The sequence below is a fragment of the Cheilinus undulatus genome, linkage group 13, assembly GCF_018320785.1.
Source record: "Cheilinus undulatus linkage group 13, ASM1832078v1, whole genome shotgun sequence".
Classification (NCBI taxonomy): Eukaryota; Metazoa; Chordata; class Actinopteri; order Labriformes; family Labridae; genus Cheilinus; species Cheilinus undulatus.
Window position 1 is genome coordinate 32,391,580 of NC_054877.1, and position 16,523 is coordinate 32,408,102.

Consider the following 16,523-nt stretch of genomic DNA (forward strand, 5'->3'; position numbering starts at 1 on the left):
CTAATTGCTAGAGTGCTTGTCTATTTTTCACTTGAACCAGATGCAGCAATAACAAACACCTTACCTGCTGAAGGTGTGTTTTAACCCATATTTCACTCAACGTTAGTCCTGGATTATTTTAAAAAAGCCGCCTGTGACTGTCTCTCTACAAGCAACCACAGTTCAATCCCTCCAGGCTGTTAGTGTTGCGATGCTAAAGTTTACTAAAGTATCCGATGATAGACATGTTCTTTTCCTGCCATGTCTGTCACAATTAAAGCCTCCAATATTAATCATCAATGATATGGATGATTGGATAGTAACATCAGTAAATTGAGGGTTTCCAGCAGCAACTTAACAGCAAAGAAGTCTCATATACGGGAGAGAAACATTTCCTCACATAACTCAGAAAATTAAGTATAGGGAATACCTGAAGGGTTAAATACAGGATGAGAAAATGAAACTTCAACTTTATAGTTCTAAACTGTATTTCATGGCATCAATCTGATTGTTCCTCTGGTGGCGTAAAAAAAGAAAGTTATAACATGGCGGCATAACAGACTCCATTCAGGTTGTAGCATTTTTTTTATTTTTTTATTTTTTTATTTTTTTAATTTGAGAGGATCTTATTTTTCATGAGTGGGTTTGGCTTCAGTGCATTCAAATGACAAACCCCCACCATTCTTGAGCAGATATTACTGCCACATTTTTAATGATTTTGAAGCTTAATTTTATAAACTTAGAGATATTTAATTTTACTTAAATTTGGCTTGGTGGTTCATGACACAGTGCCATCTCATACAACAAACCTAAAAATCAGATTTATTTTTTTCAGATTTTTCATTTACAAGGACTTTGACCTGCAAGAAGAACCAAAGACTAGTGTTGCTAGTGTTGCTAATGTTAGCCACACATGACATATTTTCCCTGCAGTCACTGTAATCCAGTGTTTAGCTTTATTGAATAAATCATACTTCTTTCCTTTACACTTGTCTAAATTCAAAGCCATTTTTAAGGGACTTAACTTGGAGCTTAGAGCATCCCTACTTTTTATGTATTTGAATTTGTTTGTTTTTGTTTTCTTCACAGTCATGGACACACAACATATCCAAGGAGAAAGAGTTCCTCCGCAAGCTGGTAAAGGCCAACGTCATCACAGACCTGACACACGGTATCTGAGTTTACACCCACACCACAGCCTCCTTCAGCCTCCCCCCAAAGGACTACAGAGCAGGAAGTGGGAGGAAACAGATCAACTCTGGTAGAGAGAACTCTCAGACTCTGGGTGGCCTGCTCACTGTTGGGGTTCTCTCATATTGAAGAAGATTATTTTAAAATGAGACACACAAGAGTGTTTTTGCAGAGAGATGCACACATGTGCCTTCTGAACCAAAGACTCCTGCTAACTGAAGCAGGTGAGGGAGAGGATGGGAGGGGGCTGGATCTGCCTGGTTCCTGTCTTTATCAAGGGACAGACACAGGAGAGCTCTGCCAGCCCTGTACTTCAACGTTTACCACTTCCACCCCCCTCAAATATCACATGAATGAATGGTGAGAGCAGAGGTGACGTGTCAGGATTTAGCTGGACTCACTGGCTACAGTGATAAAGGGACAGAAAAGCAGAGTGGGATGGAGAGAGCGCATGGGGATGGGTGGAGTATCAGCAGTGCCAAACGTACCTCGTACAGAGGAGAGGGGCTCATCCTCTCCTTTTGCTGCCTGAATGTATTCACTTTCCTCAGTGTAAATATCAAAGATTTTTACTGTGCTTTTAAACAAGATGCAGCGAAACTCCCTACGCCCAGTCCAACATCCCTTACCTGTCTTTGTCAATTCAGTCATTCATCCATCCATTTATTCATTCTATCTTTCCAGGGTCCAAATGAACTCTTATGCCGGATGACACATCACAGAGATGAGTCTAGACATCCAAGTGTTTAAGCAATTAGGTGTTTTTGCAGATTTCTCTTTGAAGGGATTTTAACATTGACTCTATGGAGTGGAGCAGCTTCTGTCTGCTGGTTATGCTGGATCTACACACACTGATAGCATGTGTGTGTGGAGAGGTCACCAAAAAGAGAAAAAATTAAGCTAATAATGAATACGGATAATTATCTAAAAGTGTTGTCAATAAAACCTTGAATCTGCTTTTTAAAGATTATTTTAGCTCAGCTAATCTACACTAAAAGGACAGATGTGTATTGATTATTTAGGTGATTGTAAATTATCCAGGGATTTTTGGGGATGATGTTTGTATTCTTCAGCAACTCTGACTGATAAACTCCACCTCTCTGTGTCTTTTCTGCCTCCTTGTCTCTTTGTAAATCCTTTTCCTCTCATTCGTCCTGTCATGGTACCTCCATCATCACTTCATCTGCATAACAGATTCTGTACGCCACATCTCTTGTTCAAACTCCTCCTGTCGCTGCAGATTTTCTTGTTCTCCAGTAGAGTGAAATCTGGGATTGTAGAAAATGAATATATATATATTTTTGTTTTGAAGGTAACTTTAATTATTTATTTTGTTACAAATTTCCCGACGTGTGGTCACAGGCAGGCCTGCTTCCATTGGTTTCTGTTTAGATAAAGACAAGACAGAACTTGTTTTGCTGGAATTCACCGTCACGTGCTTCCTCAGAGACTGCATCATGTTAAAGTTCGTGGCAGAAGAAATGTTGAATTCATGGATGATTTTGTGTTTCATTTGCTCAGTGTTGAATGTTGGTCAGCAGAACTTTTATTTCTGTGCTTTATGGAGATTATGTTAACACAACACGTGTGCTTTTCTCTTTACATATTTTTAAACTGAGAGCATCCCAGGGGTGATCATTTCTGTGCTTAAATGATACATTTAAGCTCCTGTGAGGAATTTTCCAGTTATGTCACTTTGACAAAGTGAATATTTTATGTCTGCCAATCTCTCCCTCAGTTTGTCCAGATAGTGTTTCAAATAAATCCCACCCTTCCTTATTTTAAACAGCAAAGCCTGCCTCTGCAGCTTGTTATCAATCCCATATGACACCTACCCCACGGTTGGGGTGACAGGCATACAAGATAACCAAACAGAAATGAGTCAGTCTTCCAATTGACAGTCTGATTTACTTATAAAGGTCATACAGAGCCATTAATATTAATCTCAGTGTGTCTCATAACCAATTAAAAAAATCCTCTCAGGAGCTTTAACATAACTTGTGCTGATCCTACCCCAGCACTTTAAAGATGAAGGTATTGCCCCATACTTTTTCTAGTCTCAACACATTAACATGCTCTCAGTATTACACAAATTAACCCTTTACTGCCACCTTCTTAGAAACAGAGAATGTCACATCAGTGTTGATTTTTCATTTTTCTTGAAATGAATGAGATAATCAGCTTTATAGTCATGGTGCATTTAAAGACTGCTTACCAAAGCAGGGTCGGGTTGTAATGGTTTATTTAATTCTTTGTCAGATGACTTTTTTTTTTGGGGGGGGGGTTACCTCTTATCTGCCTCTGTCTTCAATGGAAGTGATGATTACTGTATGCACGCACACATGAAGAGGTCCGCTCTCATTGCTTTTGCCCAGTAAGCTGCTCTTGGTGCGTGTTACATCACTCCATCGTGTCTTCTTTTTTCACTACAGCGTATCACCTGGTTTAGTTTTTAGTCTTTCCTCTGGGTTTGAAAGACATGAATGGATCACTGTTTTGGAAACTCTTTGTTTCTTTGTTTATTTTTCTTTTTTTGTGTCTTTCTTTAATTTTTCTGAGAACAAAGGTTCAGGGAACAGCTGACCACTGCACTCGCATGAGGCGCTTTCAGTGCCTTACATCTCATCACCTGGAAACTGTAGTGAGGAGTGACTAGTTAACATGATGGCAGATGAGCCTGTATTAAGATCAGCTGTTGGTCAAGACTGTCACTCCTCGTGTGATTTAAAACCAGCCAATTCTATCCCATGTTATTTAAATTGAATGACCATTTCAAACTCCTTACTGGTGGTTTTGTATGTTTAATCACATAAACTACAAATTAGCATTACCATGTTGTCAGATTTTAAACCTTGGATAAATCATTAGTAAATATTAAACAATGCTGATGTCTGTTACAATACAGCAGTTACATAAACAGAGGCCCAAGGCAGCTAGGAATGAGAAATTTCTTGTTTTTAATGTCCAAAGATGCAAATAAACTCCTGCATACTTTCTTAATTTCTTAAATATGCTGGACTTTCCCTTGATGGTCCCAGTGCATTGTGGAGCTGTAAGAAATGTGATTGGCTCATAGCATTGTGGAGGGTGGAGCTTAGGGATAGGTGAATTGTCTGCTTTTGGCACTGTATCTAAAACAACATCAGTTTCTGCAGAGGACACTTATGAACTAGGCATAAGTTATTTTTGTGATTTTATAAAAGTTAGAAATGTTTTTTTTTTTTTAAATCCTGAGAATTATCCTGAACCTGCCATGATTCTTATTGTATCATCAGTGTGTTGTTACATCTGTATTATTGACTATTATAATAGCAAAGATTGTATCATGTTCTTGAAAGTATCAAAGTATCATACATTTTCACAACCTTGCTCTCAAGTGTTTTTAAAGTAAGCTGCTGAACACTGGCTGTTACAATGACTTTTTTCTGCTGTCTGTAACTGCTTTTCAACTCCCTGATTTTGGCAGCTTTCTCTCACAGAAGCGTTTTTTTTTTTTACGTTCAAAAAGTTTGGTTTGCCCGCCATAAAGAGTGCTACACGCTGTGTAGCACTCTTTATGGCGAGCAAGAAAAAGTAGAATCTGATGATATTGGAGTCTGAATCATACCTGTGGACTGAAAGTCAGGATATATTGCTCTCTGCTGCTACAGATCTTTTCCCTTTACATGCCTGTCTTTTTGGAGGTTCAGTGCCAAATCACTGGAGTACCTCATGAATGCTTCAATATTGGAATATCCTTGAATGCAAAACGGGAGTTTAAAGTCATCCTATGTTCCTGCAGCAAAGCCAAACGTGATAGAAGGTTGGAATAACATATCCTTAACAAGCAGCTGCCTAAGGGGAAAAAAAATCCGTCTTATTGTCTGTTTCGGATATTGATCATTAAATGTTGAACAAGTTCAATTTGTAGTTGAAAAGGTTTGAGATAAAACATGCCAAACCACCAGTCCGGTCTTTAAAGCTTTGATCCTGAACAGTCCCTGAGCTGGAGGGAACCTTTTGTCCTTTGTCTTTTATTTTTTATTCTTGGTTTTGAATTTTTACGAATGCTGGAGGACTTAAAATGAGTGGAACCCAAATCGCCTCTAAAGGTTTCCTGTTCATGAAAAACAGAATGTATTTGCTTTAATCATTTCATCGTGTTTCTACACTTTTCTTATTTTCATTTCTGCATCTTCATCATCAGCGGGAAGTCAAAGTGATCAAGTGTTACTGTTTATTTTTTTATATACAGTTCTAAATGGCTTTCTGGGACACAATAAAAGAGTTTGTAATGGATATTAGCCTGTGCATGTTTGCATCTTTTGACTGCTTCTGTGGAGCAAATTGATGTTTTTTCACAGCTCCACTGTGTGTTCTTTTTTGTTTGTATTTGTCTTTTTGTACATACATATCTGTACACTGTGAATTTTCAGTATATATAGTAAATATTTTTGATGTATTTTTTAGTCTACTTTCTGTTTCATCTCAGTTAACCGTCTTTGTCGGTTGCTTTCAAAGTAGGGATGCACGATATTGGATTTTTTTGATATGCCGATTTTACTAATTTCTTTTAGCAGATACTGATACTGATATAGATACCGATATTTAAATGTAGATCAGATCTGAAACTTCAGTTTAAAGTTTAAAGAATGATGATGAATAAAGAAAAACACTTAGGCTGACGTTGGTCTGTTGGTCCAGCATAAAACTCCACTAACTTATTTGTTCTTATTGCCAATATTTACAGCTGATATAGACAGATTTTTATAGCAAACATATCTGTTAAGATCGACAGAAACTTTCTTATCTGTTGATATGATGTTTCACTTTTTAAGCTAATATCTGCAGATACTAATATGCTGATAATATTGTGCATCCCTATTTAAAAGCTTATATGTTCATAATTAAGAAACCTGCAGTCTATACTTGGTATTTTACAGTCTCATGTTTTAACTCATACAAAAAACAACTAAAACTTTACAAAAAATTGGGGCAAGTTGTTTGTGTGAACACAGACATTTTTTAGCCCTAACTTTAGCCCTATCTGCACAGGATTCATATTACCTGGCAACCTAAATCTTTGTAATAATCACAGATGATACCAGTGTTTTTAAATCCTGCGTGGATCAACCATGTCCGTAATTTGTAAAGTAAAAATACTCCAGGACAAAATACCTACCATATTTCAGCACACATGTAAGTCTAGACATGGGGGAATGTTTTTTTGATAGTCCATGTCTCTTTTTCTTCCTCAGCTCAAACCAAGCCATCTACTGAAGCTGCCTGTCATTTAGTAAAAAAGAAAAAAAAACTTAAGTATCCCCTGAGGAAAATTTGCTTTGCAGGCAGGTAAAAACATAAATCATAGGAAACACAATCACACAAGTTTAGATACAACACTGAAATGGATAAGTACACAAAAACCCAGAAGGACAACTGAAGGCAGAACCATCATTACATTGTTGAGAAAATAGAATGCATCATAACTGTTCATTTTAAAAATGAACAGCGCCTGATTTCAAGCAGACATAATGGAAGTCTTGTTTTTAAAGGCTATAAACACCAACAAATATTCTTTTGAAGTAAAATATTTTGTCATGTAAATCATGCTGTAATATTAAATGATTACAATCAGAGTATATAACAGAATTTGCTTATCCTTTGTGAATGTGAAGCACCAAACACTGACGTCAGGGGGAAGTCACAAATAACAAAGGTCGTGATGTAATACTAATCCTGTGCAAGTAGTACTTATCCCGGGAACTTTTCCTATCAGTGCTCTGAAGCCCTATGCATAGCCCTGGACCTACACAGAAGCCTACGCACTTCCTCAAAAACATAAATATGAGTTGAAATAACTCTGACTGTAAGCCCAACAATGATTGACTACCATTCTGAGTATGATCTGCAAGCATGTGATGTGCACTCTAGTGTGAGATAAATGGTTATATTAGCCAAATCTTGCCAAAATCCAAAAATATCAGTAGTGCATTTCCTCATCTGGGTCTCTCTATGGCTGGGCAAGTGAGAAAAGTTCCCCTGTCCCATTTAACTGATTCAGACGCCGTATGGTTCATCACCTCTGATTTTTCTTCTGTTCTTTCCAAAATCTGTTGCTGCCTAGTATTTATCAGCTTTTTATCAGATTTATTAAATCAGTAGTAGGATAAAACATCCAAGGGGGGAATACTTTTTATAAAACAAGCATAGAAATGAAGGTGCAGACTAGCATTTTGGTGCATTGCAGGGTGCACAAGATTGAGTAGCTACAGCATAAATTAGAAGTATAAACCAGGCTCCAAGTTTTCGCATGAAGTTGTGAACAGATGTGTGAATGCAGCAAGAAATACTATGCAGAATTCATCTTGAGCCAGATAGTGGAGCTGCTTTATACTCTCTTGCTGGCCTGCATGTTCTAATAACTTTCTCGGTGATACTGCAAATATAACCAATGACATGCAGCACTGATATAAAGCTAGAAATTATTATATTGCTGCTCTCTATGGTTTTTCTCCCTATTATATTGCTATGCTTTTTATTTGGTTTCCTGTCTCCTGAACCCCTCCCTCTCCAGGCTGGCTGTTGGGGTGCATGTAATAACAGGATAGTCAGGAAGATTTCAGAGGAGTGCTGGTCACTTGTGGTAAAGATGGAGGTAGCATGGAACCAGAAGAAATCATTATTCCTGATCCTGGATCCTCAAACATCCTGGTTTTCCAGTGTCATCTACTCCAGACTCTCCCTTTCTCCCTCATCCTCTTATTTCCACTTCCCCTATTCCTATGTTTATGTCTATTCTCATCTCTTCTCCGTGTATTTCTCTCTTCACCTGCCCAGCCCATAGAGATCTGGTTTCATTGCTGCTGCCTTGAGGGAAACATTGCCGACCTGTTGCACATGCACAATAAACACACAGTATTCAGCTTCAGCTGTGAAACTCTCACTAGCTTTCACACGCCTCAACATCCTCATAAACTAGAGGAGATACACTGGAGCAGCAGTGAGAGCAGGCTGCCCAGCTGTGCTCATGTTGGTGTGAGGTTAGAGAGCATGAGACGCTGAGGGCCCTTAAAGCGCCGCTGGAGCGTCCCATCCTGCTGTTAATGGGGTGCCAGAAACTTTCAGTCACGCCTTGCTGCTCACCAAAACCCCTCCTCTCTGTCCACTCTGACTCGACAGATTTCCTGACCTCCTCAGGGCGTGGATCGAGGATATGCGCCACCTGGGATCTCCCTGAGGCAGCTGGCTGGCCGGCCGGCTGGAGGCGGTCCTTCCTGTCCGTCTTGCAGACAGGAGTAGGAGCAGGCCTGCACCTCCTCAGCCGGCGGGCCTTTTATTCTCTGCGACAGGTCCCCCCTGCCCCTCCTCCTCTCCGAAGGGTTGGAACGGAGGGGCCATGACCCCCGGGCCTGAAATTTAAACTCCTCATAAAAAAGATTTGGAACGAGGAGAGAAAACACCCATTGAGACTCTTTTTTTTTTTTTTCCCCTCTGTTTACTCAACGTCGGGTCAGCTGAGCCTAGGGAAAACAACATTCCCTCTCCACACTGTGGCCCACATTCTGTCAGCTCACCTTTGTCTCTGGATGGGACACACCTACAGGCCGTCATGCACCTGTGTCATTGAAGGGAGTGTTTCTTCTACTGACAGCAAGCTAGTGATTATTTCCTGTGGATATCATTGATAGTTCCAGGATACATCAAAATATATTAGAGATGATACTGAATTGATACCGGCTGTCAAGTTTAAATGTTTCTGATGGTCTCTCTGCTCTGCTGCCATGGAAACAGGATACACAAAAAAGTGAAAGACACGTCAATAACATCTGCATGTTAAGATGAGTTCAGGCTGATTCAGACGGCATGAATTTGGCCAGATTTTGACCCAATTGCTTCATGGCCGCGTCATCAAGCATGAATGACAAACAATACGACCACATGGTTCAATAAGACTGACGTGACACTTTTTTGCATTTTTTGTATGTTTTGACACCCTGACGTGATGTAAACATGTACCCTTACCCTGATATAGGATTGCAAAACACACGTAACAGTATTAAGGTTTTCCTCAAGTTTCCCCATGCGCACTTAAAAGTTCTATTCAAGGATAGCCAGTTTGTACTGTTCTCTTACTGATACATAAGGACTAGTCCTCAGTTTTTTCTTCCTTGTTGTTTTCTTCTTTTCAGAGGCTAACATCATGTTGTAGCTTTGATTGGCTCTCTTTGACCTGCTACCCCAACAACCTATAGACTCACGCACAGTCACAGAGATGGTCATCTGATTTCTTGGTTAGGATCACACTTGTAGTTTTGCCAGTCTTTCAGCTAAGGTTTTTTTTTTTTCCAAAGTCTGACATGGTGCCATCGAAAACAACAAAAAGAGAAGAAAAAAACATGTTCTGCCCCCATTAAAGAGTCCCCTTCCTTAACTAGACAGACGGATAACTCCCTCAACACACTGTGGTCAATAAACGATGCTTCCTGAAGTTTCAGATACTGAGCAAAGGTATGCGTAAAACAACGAGGTAACATACATGGCGTACAACATGGTACACCTTATGTTGCTGAATTTAACTAAAAGCTGTTAACTTGAGACAAGTCACAAAAAAGGCAATACACATGTCTATTAATACAAATACAGGCATAGATATGAACATAATGTATAGGTTATCTCACTTACAGACAATGCTCCCTCAGTGATTATTTATGAAGGATGGTTATAGATTCTGCAAAGCACTTCACCATGTAGTGCTGCCAGTGACTAAAAGCTAAACAAAATGGCCGCTTACGGAAAGTCGTAAGTCTTCAAGGTGTAAAGAAAGAACAGGTGCCACCTAGTGGCTGCAAAAGGGAAATGTACCTTTTTCTCAGGTCAGCACAGTGGTCCTACCTGGCCTTGAGATACAGTGCTGTGGTAAGCATTTGCCCCCTTTGGTTTTTCTATTCCATTTTTTTTTTTTTTTTTTTTTTTTTGCATATTTAGCCCACTAAATGTTTCATATTATCTTACAAATTTAATTCTTGACAAAGATAACTCAACCTAAATAAATAAACAATGTAATGTTTTTAGGGAAAAAGGCAACCCAAACCTACCTGGACCTGTGCGAAGAAAGTACTTCCTTCCTCCCCCCTTTGTTAATCATGAATTATTAACTTTTCAAACTACACCCAGGCCTGATTACTGCCAAACCTGTTGAATCAAGAAATCACTTAAATAGAACCTGTCTAAGTGAAGTAGGCTTTACGATCTCAAAAAGCAATACATCATGCTGTAATTTAAAGTAATTCAAGAGATAAGAAACAAAGTCACTGATATCCATCAGTCTGAAAAGGTCACAAAGCCATTTCTAAGGCTTTGGGACTCAAGCAAACTACACTGAGAACCATTATCCACAAATGGAGAAAACTCTGAATAGTGGTGAAACTTCCCAGGAGTGTCTGGTCTACCAGAATTACTGAGAAACCCTCCAATGTGGCTGGAGTAAAACAATTATGCAAAAAAGTGGGCAAAAGTTTCTCAACAGTGATGTGAAAGCATTATTGCAAGTTATCACTAACTCTTGCTTGCAGTTGTTGCTGCCAAAGGCGGCACGACTAGTTATTAGGTCTGGGGGCAATCACTTTTTCACATAGGGCCAGTAGGGGTGGATGGCTTTTTTCCTCCTAAATATATGAAATCATCATTTAAAAACTGGTTATTTTCGTCTGAGGTAAAATTTGTTTGATGATGTGAAATATTTAAGTGTGACAAATATGAGAAAAAAGAAAGCAGAAAGAGGCAAATGCTTTTTCACAGCACTATATACTTCATTCAGGTAGCCATTGCATTTTGGGATGACAGATAAGGAAAATACAAAATGAAAATTCCTTTTGTGCAGCTTCTAAATACACTGTACGTTTTCAGACCCTTTGCAACAACAAATTTAGTTCAAATGCCTCCCATTTCTTCCAATCTTTGTTGAGATGTTTCTACATCTTGTTTTACCCGTGGTAAATGAAACTGATTGGACATGATTTGGAAAGGCAAACACATCTGTATAGAAGGCCTCACAGTTGACGATGCATATCAGAGTAAAAACCAAACCCTGAGGTCAAAGGAACTGCAGAGCTCAGAGACAGGATTGTTGCAAGCCACAGATCTGAGAAAAGCTACGAAAAACTGAAGGTTCCCAAGATCACAATGGCCTCCATAACTCTCAAGTGGAAGAGGTTTGGCACAACCAGGACTCTTCCAAGATCTGGTCGCATGGCCCAACTGAGCAATCAGGGGAGAAGGGCCCTAGTAAGAGGGGTGACCATGAACCCAGTGGTCACTCTGACTGAGCTCCAGAGATCCTGTGTTTTAAGGTAAGAAACTGATGTTTGTGTTCATGGTTTTGTGGACATTAACCAATCGCCCTGTAGTCCACGCAGCTCTAACTTCTATGACGAAAGGAGTGATGTTTTTATCCTTGTAAATTTTCTTAAAAGCTCCCCGTGAAAGCTGAGAAGTTTCAGTCATTTCAGTCAGGAATTAAGCGCAAGTGCAAACTTTTTCAAGACTGAGGTAGCTAAAATGAGATAATGATAAAAAGTGACTATTTAGATACGAGATTACCACTTCTATGTTCACTTCACAAACATTTTAATCGCTTAATATTTTAATTTGCATGCATATTTTTTGCATAATATGTCAAATCACATACATTTTTAATCACCTTAATTTTTTTCATCAATTTTTGTGTCTTTCACTCTTGAGGTCTCTTTCCTTAAACAATCAATGAAAATGTTTGCACAGTTAATGACAAATTAAAAACCATCAAATTGATAAAAAACTTGCCACTATTTTCATCCAATTGCAACAATTTTCATCAACTCAACCTCAAATTAATTAAATCATTTCAAAATGGATCACTCCTGTTTTAAATTAAAATGCATTTTAATCACTTCATTATTCAATTCCCAGGTTTTAATCACTTAACTTTCACTTTTATCTTTTTTTTTTTGTTACTTTAACCCTTTACACACTATTATCTTCATTCGTCAATGTAAGCATGCTAACACTTAAATATTACGGTTATGCATCAAATCCTAAGTATTATCAATCAGTGGACCTGATGGGAGAGAGTACTGCTGATTTAAGTGTGAAATGCTAGTGCGCTAACTAAAGTTAGCATCCACTTGCTAGCATTATATTTTAATCAAGAAAAAGGGATTTTAAAGCCAAATGAGTTTGTTTTATTGAAGTCAATAATATTAACATAAAATAGAAATGTAATGCACTTTTGTGCATCAAATATTTTGTACTGACTTTTGTATTCAGTGATAGCATGCTAATTCGTTAATGCTAACAAGGTCAAATTGTGCTATTACACATTAATAGAGAAATACATGCTGATATTAGCATTTAGCTCAACTCACCGTAGCTGTGCTTTGTAAATGAGGCTATTTAAATTTAGTTGATTTTTAGGCGTTATTACTGTTCATTTTAGATTGTATGGTTCAGCGTCTCAGCATCATTCTCATCGGTCATAATCCAAGGCCAAAGTGACCAACTGAAGTTTGAGCAGTCTCTCTGTTTCAGCTTCACACTCTGCAGTCTGCACATTATAAAGCCTCTAATCAGCCACATGCTGATGCTTTACTTTATGATTTGTTTATACGAGCGGGGATACAACAATCTGCAGGACGCCCGCAGTAATGCAGCTTTGAAATGCTCTGCTGAAATGTAAATGACTGTAGATTTATTGATGTTGTAGTCACTCATTTGGCCTAATGTGGAAACACGTTGTTATGGACTTCACTGTTCTCTCTCCAGATGAAGTCTGACTTTGTCCCACAGATTTGTTTTACAGATTTTGGCCTGGGGGCTTTGGACAGTGTGTTGGATGAGAGGGGGGAGCTCACTCCTGAAAAGTGAAAACAAACGTTGAAAGCTGGAAACCATCCAAGAAAAGACAGGCACCTTTGGATAGAGACAAGGTCATTTTTTGAGATCAGCCTTAAGAAGAAGAAGCCAGAGAGATCATGGAGGAAATTTAATCTTACTCCAAAATGGTTCCCCCCATCTGGAAAATTCAGTCTCATATCTGTCTGTCTCTGCCTTCTCCCTTTTGTATCACCACCCAAATCTAAATCACCCATACTCTCCCCCATCAGGTCCTGAACTCCGATGAGGTCAGCTGCTGTGACAGCATCGTATTCCAATGAAAATGAGCCGTGCACATCCTCATGAGCAACTGTGCTCTCAGGAGAAAAGAAAGTTGACTTTCAGCAGCAACAAAGACGTGATAAAAATCAAAGACGCTCGTAAAATGTGATTGGAAAAAAATCTCATAAATTCAGTTTCATTTTCTGACAAAGAAATTAAAAAATTCCATAACAGCTGTCATGTTTTTGCAGCTTCCCAAGGATTTAAACCCTCATTTGAGAGTGTGTGTGTGGAGGGAGATATATACGTGTTGTGCTTGCTTGGGAATTAACTGTGGGTGTATAAACAGTGTCATGCTGCAAATCCCTCACACAATGCAGAACAAGTTCATCACCATAGCTTACAGTGATGGATGATGTAGACACACTTTAAATGTGCAGTCCTGTTTGCACTGTGGTGCTCTCTGATGAAACTCTAACACCTGCTTGATGGTTATGTTTACACACTTGTTCATTTTCTAGAGTACCGAAGCCTTAAGAGGACATGCATCCAAACACATATCCATGCGTACATTTTAATTTACTTAGCAGTTTATTTTAATGTAGTAAACCAACCAACTTCACACTGCTGCTATGTGACGCTGATGTTGTATGCAGTCGTGACTTTTTGGTCATATTTTGACTCCTTTCTGCCCAGCTGGGTTTCCATTACAGTTTTTCGCAAAATAAAAGCAATATTTCTAAAATTTCGACAAGTACAATGTGGCTTTGAATGTGTTTCCATTGACGAGCGTTTCAGGCATGAGCCTTGTAATTCTCATAAAATCTCATCTTGCGAGTATCCACTGCAACGATAACCTGGCACGCCAGATGGATTTGTTTTGAGAAACCACACGGAAGCGGGTGTATCCATCTGCTTTGCAAGGTTACTACAAGGACGCTGGATGCTCAAACCCTGTTGCGTGTTGATACAGTTATGATTACATCTACAGCAGTTGTCTTGATAATTTTTTAACAAAAGATGAAGGCAACGGATGATAGTTTCGAGGCAAAGTCCGTATGTATGGCAAAAGCCACAAATAAGGGTATAAGTATGATGTTAAGTCCACACAGGTACACACGTGCTGTGCCATGTTGTTTCGGAGTGAACTGGTCATGTGACATCGTACATAACGTCCTGAGACCTGTAATTATGGAAAAAGTGTTTCCATTGCACTTTTGCAATAAACTTTTTAGCGATATTCTAGAGGTTTTTTGAAATTCAGGGGTTTCCATTACCAGTTTTTCATTGCGCTATTTCGGTTTTGCGCATTTTTCTAAAGGTAACGGAAACGCAGCTATTGCCATGGTTCCCTGCTACTCAAAATCTCGTGGTCATGGACCTGTCGCCTAATTTAAGTAAAAAAATCAGTGATCATGGAAACAACTCAAAATTTGGCCACAAGTTATGACTGTGGGCCAGTTGCCAACTTTGTGTGAAAAATTGACAGTTGTGAAAATCATTAAAAACGTAGCTTTAAACTTGTTCAAATTAGATTGTTATTGAAAGTTAAAAAGACAAATTAAGATCCAGAGATAACCATCTAAATGTATCTGTCACCATGGAAAATCCCAGTAATATATAAAACGATACTTTCAACGATAACACTGGCTGTGTTTCCACTGCCCTTAGAAATGCACAAAATCTAAATAGCGCAATAAATGACTGGCCATGAAAACACCTGAGTTTCAAAAAACCTTCAAATACCGCTAAAAAGTTTTTACACTCTCATGAGGAGGTTTTCAGACATTTTGGTACAGAAATATATGGCAAAAGTGCAATAGAAACTTCTACCGCATTTATAAGTGACAGAACGTAATGTACGGTGTCACATGATGAGTTCACGCCGAGACACATGGTGCAGTATGTGTGGACAGTAGAGGAGACGAGACTTTCTTAACATCGTACTTACATGTGGCTTTTGCCATAAATATGGACTTCGCCTCTGAATATCATCCGTTGCCCTCATCTATTGTTCAAAATTATAAAGGCAACTGCTGTAGATGAAATCATAACTGTACCAACACACAACAGGCTTTGAATGTTCAGCTTCCTTGCAACGGAGTCTCATTAGATGAGATTTTACAAGAATTGTGAGGCACATGCCCAAAACTCCCTTCAATGGAAACATATTCAAGGAGCAATTGTAGTTACAGATTTAAGAAATATAGCTTTTATTTAGCGAAAAAACTGTAATGGAAACCCAGCTTATGACAACTTTAGCAGAAAAATAACTAAATAACTTCAAAATGACACGACAAGTAGCTAAAATAGGTTATAAGTGCTTTAAAAAGTGGCAAAACTTGGTTTAAAGTGGCAAAAGACTTGAGAAAATTGGTTGCAACAAAAGAGTCAAACAAGGAAAAGTGTCAAAAATGGGCTAAAAAATGGCAGAAAGTGGCAAAAATTGGTTAAAAGGGGGAATAAGTGGCAGGATCGGTTAAAATGGCAAAAAATGAGTTAAAAAAAGAGGTTAAATGTGGCAAAAGAAAGTGGTAAAAATTGGTTGAAAGCAGCCAAAAAAAGTGGTGTAGATGGGTTAAAAGTGGTGAAATGGTGTTAAAAAGTAGCAGGCTTAAACAATTTCAACATCAAATCACAAGTAGGGAGAGCCCATTCACTGGGTTTTAAGGGGCCCAGCTATATCTGTGGGCAGGCCCGAAAGCAAGCATAAGTAAACATTCTAACGTGATCTCAACAGGCTGGCACAGTTTAGCCAGTTGGTAAATAAAACTCTTGCCAAAGCTAGTTGGAGGAAAAAACCTCCTTTCTGCAAGAACCACTATCAGTGAGGTTCTTTGCTCTTCTTTCAATAAAGAAATGTTGACCACTTCTGATAAAAACTGCCGCTGTGGCTACATTTGAACTATTCCCTTCACTGTCGGCAGCTATTATTGGAGCTTTGCAAGATGGATTTGCCTGGTGACAGACATGGAATCTGGCCAATCGATCATCTTTGCAAGGTTACCCTGATGAATGAAGACAAAGGGATTATTGCAGTGAAAAGCAGCAGGCTGGAGCTCCTCTGCTCCGTTGTCTGCTTTGTCTCAAGGTCCAATTTCAAAAATATATTGCACTTATCATCTGTAAGCACCAACACTCCCATAAAGTTTGACAGATTCCTGCAGTATGCTCTTGTTTTGTGTCTGAATATGGAGATGAACTAGCATCTTGCCTATCTGTGTCGTTCAATGGAAGTT

At 38.8% G+C, this 16,523-nt stretch overlaps 1 protein-coding gene across 7 annotated transcripts in view; it reads left to right on the forward strand.

Moving 5' to 3' along the window:
- The window catches only part of st3gal3b (ST3 beta-galactoside alpha-2,3-sialyltransferase 3b), a 73,607-nt gene extending 68,157 nt beyond the window's left edge, over positions 1 to 5,450 (forward strand). For all 7 annotated transcript variants that reach the window (XM_041804337.1, XM_041804339.1, XM_041804340.1 and 4 more), the window contains one exon: positions 1,069 to 5,450. In XM_041804337.1, the coding sequence (XP_041660271.1) occupies positions 1,069 to 1,158 (90 nt within the window). In that variant the 3' untranslated portion in view covers positions 1,159 to 5,450. The remainder of the gene's footprint in view (positions 1 to 1,068) is intronic.
- Positions 5,451 to 16,523: the final 11,073 nt, after the last annotated feature.